At 42.8% G+C, this 6,000-nt stretch overlaps 1 protein-coding gene across 1 annotated transcript in view; it reads right to left on the reverse strand.

The window, feature by feature from the left end:
• The window catches only part of LOC126262233 (multiple epidermal growth factor-like domains protein 8), a 338,254-nt gene extending 336,018 nt beyond the window's left edge, over positions 1 to 2,236 (reverse strand). The window contains exon 1 of the mRNA XM_049958701.1: positions 1,590 to 2,236. Coding sequence (XP_049814658.1) covers positions 1,590 to 1,803 — 214 coding nt within the window. The 5' untranslated portion in view covers positions 1,804 to 2,236. The remainder of the gene's footprint in view (positions 1 to 1,589) is intronic.
• Positions 2,237 to 6,000: the final 3,764 nt, after the last annotated feature.

Consider the following 6,000-nt stretch of genomic DNA (forward strand, 5'->3'; position numbering starts at 1 on the left):
CGAAACCTGGACACTTGGAGAGGACGAAAGAAGAAGGATTGAAGGATTCGAAATGTGGTGTCTGCGAAGGATGTTAAAAATTCCATGGACGGCCAGGATGACAAATGAAGAAGTCCTGCAGAGAGCGGAGGAAGTTCCAGTTCTTTGGAAGACGGTCAAGAAGAGGAGAGATATATGGATGGGACACATTCTGAGACATGAAAGTCTTCTCCACACTATAACGGAAGGCCTTGTGGAGGGCAAAAGGGCAAGAGGCAGACCTAGAAGAAAGTACATAAGCCAGATAATGCAGGACCTAGGATGCGGAAGTTTCACGGAATTGAAGAGGCTGGCCGACAATCGCACTGAATGGAGAGCTGCTGCAAATCAATCTTAGGATTGGCAACTTAAGAAGAATCATTATTACTACTATGATCTGTGTTGTTTAAACACTTGTGCCTCATGAACCTGTTTGTATAGGATTTAGTTTGTAGGCTTCATGACCATTTACATATTGTTATTATTGTAATAATCTGACACATTCTACATCTTAGCGATACACTCGCATCAAGGGTCTATGGAAGACAAAAATAAATAAATGGGCAGCATAATTGGTGAATCTGAGTTCTTTTTCCCCTGCAGAGTCTGGTGTATGAAACCTTAGCTGAATCTATTGTACCTATCACCGGTAGGAGCCTGTCAGTACACCTTTTTGTACAAGAGACAAAGAATATTCAGGAAAGTGTTGCAAAATTTTATATGTAGTCGTAATCCCTCTATCGAAGTTTTCAATCAGCTATAGGCTACATATTTGAAGGCAAATGTTTGGAGCAATGCTATAACTACAGAAAAGAAATAGTTTATTTAAAAAGTAATGTCATCCTAAGGATCAAGGCAACCACACATACTGATGTAAGGACTCATAAATGAAACCAACATTAAAAGCTCTTATTGATTCTCTAAATGCAGACCATCACTCAACTTGGCTTATACAAAATGCGCTAGGAACGGCACACTTTCAACATTAACTCTACATGTGAACTAGGCCTACATATTACGGAACTTCTTATGACCTATGTAAGTTCTGCTTGATGTAGAAAGAGGGAGTATGAAATTTAGCGGTAAACACATATAATCGTTTACTAACTCCCTATGACACAATATTCTGAGAAGATCCAGTGCTGAACTCAGTGATAATATTAGCCATTAGCTCTGACACAAAACAATGATAGTATTCAGGCATATAATACTTCGTGATATACCCTCCACTACTCACTGTTTAGCAACATTTTGGACCAGTTACAGTTCAGGTACATATGCAAGACAAATATTTTGAACCAAACGCAGGCCTACTCATTATTCAGATATTAGCAATAACAATACGAAATAATTTCTGAAATGACAGCTTCTGTCAAACACAAAAGTCTTGTAATGTGGCACTGAATTTGAGATACTAAAATTACTTTCAAAAGGGCAGTGTAAAAACCATCGCCATAACCTCCACTACTATGTATGCTGTATTCTAGGTGAGGACAGTGATTACTTTCAACGACTTTCTGTTTCAGTGTACTTGCCGACAGTTTATTAAGTTATGGATTATTATTTCTTACCTTTAATGAGCCATTCACAATGGGAGTCTTGCGTGTAGTTGGATCCCGATGGGCCATGTGTGATTACACCCCATGAATTTGAATAAACCTTACGAGACTTGTCGCATGGGAGTGACTGATGTGCAGCTTGAACACACAGCACGGAAATGATTAATGTACAAATACATGTCGCAAATGGTTGCAGGATTACTTTTTGTTTCACCCCAGCTCTCATTTTCGTAATGTCGACGTTTCTGCGTAGTTTTGAACAGTGAATTGTAACACCATGCCACAACAAATAACAAAATCTTTTTATGACTAACGGGACATGCGAACTGACAGGTCATTTGTAAACATTATCAAAATTACTGCGGTTCAGGTGTCAGAAAAAATATGTCTAGTGATTCTTCGAACATCGATACGACCCTTAAGAACCTGTAATCAACTTCGTGACCAGCATTCGTACTGTAACCAACAAAAGTTCCTAAATGCTATTGCAAAAGTAAACTACACGTTCAGCAGATCGCATTCGTGACAACTCCTTCGACCGAAACCAAAACAACATAACATTCGAAAGTCATACGTCACTGTACACAACCGCAAACACACCTCTTCCACATTCCAAACAAACACAAACAACGAATTTCTTGCGCTATACAGATGTTATACGATTCTCATCTTCGCTATGTGAGCGATCTTGAACTATGCATGACGTCATTAGCGCAACAGTTCAATTCACAATACAACCATAGTCTGGCAAAAAAAAACGAACAAAGTGGAGATGTGTAAGCGTAATAACAATAACAGTGTTAATTTAGTTTAACCAGTAACTGACATGGACATTTAGCGCTCCACTCTCTCGAAAATACAGGACCTGCACAAGAAAAAAACAACGAAGTCTTCCTTCTGTCAAGGTCCTCAAGGCCTTTCGTAATTTATGCTAATACATCAAGGTCCTGGGAACGACTGAAGCTACAGTGGTAGATTTTCACACGGGGGTCGTGATCTTGCTACTGGATTTTTACAAATTATTGCTTTGATTTAGTACTTTTCCATTACTTCAAACGTATTGTACTATATGCGGCAGTGGCCGATTGACTTTAACTAACTTGTTCCGTCAAGTGTCTAAAAAAACCCTGTTTGCAATGGATTAACTGTATTTATATATTCGCTTCCATCTCAGCTTCCATGTGTTGGATGCACCTGTCAATGTTTCGCATATTGTTTACAATAACAGAAACACCTACTTCATTCGATTACCGTCTTACCACAGTCTAACTGTGGTCTTACTGTGTTATGGCACCCGGGACTCTCCCTCACTGAATCCTACCTTTTTAACAGAAAAACAAATAATAAACTAAAAACTCCTAGTGTTACTCAAGGGGCTATCCAAGGATCAGTGCACCCGCCACTGCTATTTACAGGACTTATAAATGACCTAACTTGTAACTTTCTACGCAAATTCGATGTGTAAAGAGGGCTATGTGTAAACCTATACTCAGGGCCGGTTTAAGGTAGTAGCAGTCGCGTGGGACCCCATGCTAGGCGGGGGACTCGCCATGAGCCCTGTAAATATTTGTTATTCCTCAATAAAGTCTTCAAATTTAGAATCTTAACTGGTTACTTTCACGCTAGTCCCGCTGTGGGCAGAGGACTTTCATTGTTGATTCCATTTTTTCTGAAACCGGACAGTTGTAATGAATCCCGTGGCGATCGTTCCAGTGAACCGACGAAAACAGGAACTGTGTCGGACTAAAATGGACAATCGATATGGAGCGAGTGCAGTGAGTGATTCAGGACTAGCATTATATAAAAACTAAATTTATCATTGTATTGTACAATATTACTTATGTTTTTATGTTCTGTGGTAATTACTATGGTGTTGAGGTTTCGATTATTTCCGTTGGATGAGTATTCCATATAGAGTGCTTTCAAAGGAGCCTCATGATGATGAAGGAAAACACTGATATTACTGAAGGAGCAAACAACGATTGTTGTAGGAATTCAGCACAGATACAACCTTCCAAATTTCTCCTGTGTAAATTGAGAAAACATACAGACTGTATTGTAAAATCTACCAAGCCTTTCAGAACATATCCTTCCTACAAACAGGGGATATAGATCATGAGCTCTTTACCAGGCGTGGTATGCATCTTAGTGGAAGGAGAAGAAAATGTTACCTGCAAAAAAATCATGAAAAGTTCTCATCTAGTTCAGCTGCTAGTTCTCTACCTCAAACAATCCCAACCATTCCGGAAAGTGCTTATCATGTTCATACAAAGTGCAGTGAAGTGTCCCAAACCTCAGGGACATCATCAGAGAATTCCTCTCAGACTCACAGTACACAAACAGTATCAACACCAGATATCTCTTACGAAACAGGCCCCAGAAAAAGTTACACTTGCTCTTTGAAGATAGTGGCAGCAGTTTCAACCTCTCCTATGGAAACGAAGTCACAAGAAACATTACCAGCATCAGTGTCCAATGAAATGAGCGAAAGGAGAAAAAGTGCCTCCTTCCCATCTGAATGATTTTTTAGTAGAAAGCCTCTCACGCTCATCTAATACTTTACCCTCTTTGAGGAAGTGTGGTGTGGAGTTTGTAGCCTTGCGGGTTTTACTCCTCTTTGTACTTGTATGTGTGTTTATTTCTCTGATTTTTGGGTGTCTGCGTGATGTGATGATTGTTTTGTGTATGTCTGGTACTTGCCTGGGGTTTGCGAGATGACTGATATTATGGGGGAAGGAGGAGGATCAGGAATTGGATATAGGGATTTTCTCTTCGACTTAGTCGTCGAAGATCGTCATTGGGCGTTTGTGCTTGTCGCGGGACACGTCATACCGACCTAGGGAGTGGATGAGGATGTTTCCTCACCTGGAGGACCTTGATATAAGGCCCTTCCCAGATCTTGGAAACGCTCTTTTAGGAGTGGGATTTCAGCTGCGGCTTGCAGATCGTCAGTAGGGAATCCGAGAGGTAGACGCAGTGCCCTCCTGAGGGCAGCCTCTGGAGTTTGGCCAGGTGCTGCTTCGCTGAATATCCCCAGACAGGCCATGCATACTCCATTACTGGCCGTATCAGAGCCTGATATACATTCACACCCACAGAGCAAGGAAGGGAGTTGGTTGAGTTCAGGACTGGGTATAGGATGGACATTCTGGCACAGACCTTCCTATGGACCTCGTCTATGCGGGGTTTCCACCTAAGATGAGAGTCCAAGGTTACGCCAAGGTACTTGGCGTTTCTCTGCCAGGGGAGTTGGGTTCCGTTTAGGTGAAAGTGGAAGGGAGGGGGGGGGGGCGTTCAGGAGGTCCGCTCCTACCGAGCCTCCGGGTGATCAGCATAGCCTGTTTCTTTTCAGAGTTGATGGTAATGCGCCAGCGATGGACCCAAGTTTCTGTGTCCTTTAAAACCATTTGTAATCTACGGATGACCAGGTCCTTGTTTGCATTTCGTGTGTAGCAGGCTGTGTCATCTGCGTACTGCACTGTGTGCACCAGGGGGGCCGTTGGTGTGTCTGCATTGTACAGACTGTACAAAACGATACCCAGGACTGATCCTTGTGGCACCCCAGCACAAATACGCCTTTTGCTGGAGGTGGCGGTTTCTAATTTGACAGAGAAAGTCCTATTCGTGAGATAGCTTTTGATCTGCTTAACTATGCTCCTAGAGAACCCTTGTGTGTATAACTTTTAGAGTAGCCCTCTATGCTATACTGAGTCGAAGGCTTTGGCTATGTCTAGTAGAACTATCCCACAATAGCCTCTGCAGTTGAAGCCCTCTGTGGCTGCTTCAACCACTCTCATGATCTGTTGTGGGGCAGTGTGGTTTTGCCAGAATCAGAATTGGAAATCTTGCAGAAGTTGCTGTCTGATAATATGTTCCTGCAAGGGTTTTAGCAGGAGGCGCTCATAGATCTTGCTGAGAGTTGGCAACAGGCTAATCCGCCTGTAGTGCTGCGGGAATAGAGGGTCTTTCCCTGGTTTGTGTATAGCGACCACTTCCGCATGTTTCCAGCAAGCTGCAAACTCACGGGAATAAGTAATCTCGTTGAAGATGTTCCTGATGTGTGTGATCGCCGAGGGTGGGAAGTTTTTAACTAACTGACTGGCGACATTGTCATGTCCTGGCGCCTTTTTTGTGGGAAGGGACCTAATTGGCTCAAATGGCTCTGAGCACTATGCGACTCAACTTCTGAGGTCATCAGTCGCCTAGAACTTAGAACTAATTAAACCTAACTAACCTAAGGACATCACACACATCCATGCCCGAGGCAGGATTCGAACCTGCGACCGTAGCGGTCACGCGGTTCCAGACTGAAGCGCCTTTAACCGCACGGCCACACCGGCCAGGACCTAATTACTTTTGCCACATCCTCGGGGGCGAAAAGTGTGGGTTGGTCCTCTGAGTCCTCCTCAGCATTCAGGGAGAT

The sequence above is a fragment of the Schistocerca nitens genome, chromosome 6 (assembly GCF_023898315.1).
Source record: "Schistocerca nitens isolate TAMUIC-IGC-003100 chromosome 6, iqSchNite1.1, whole genome shotgun sequence".
NCBI classification, from domain to species: Eukaryota; Metazoa; Arthropoda; class Insecta; order Orthoptera; family Acrididae; genus Schistocerca; species Schistocerca nitens.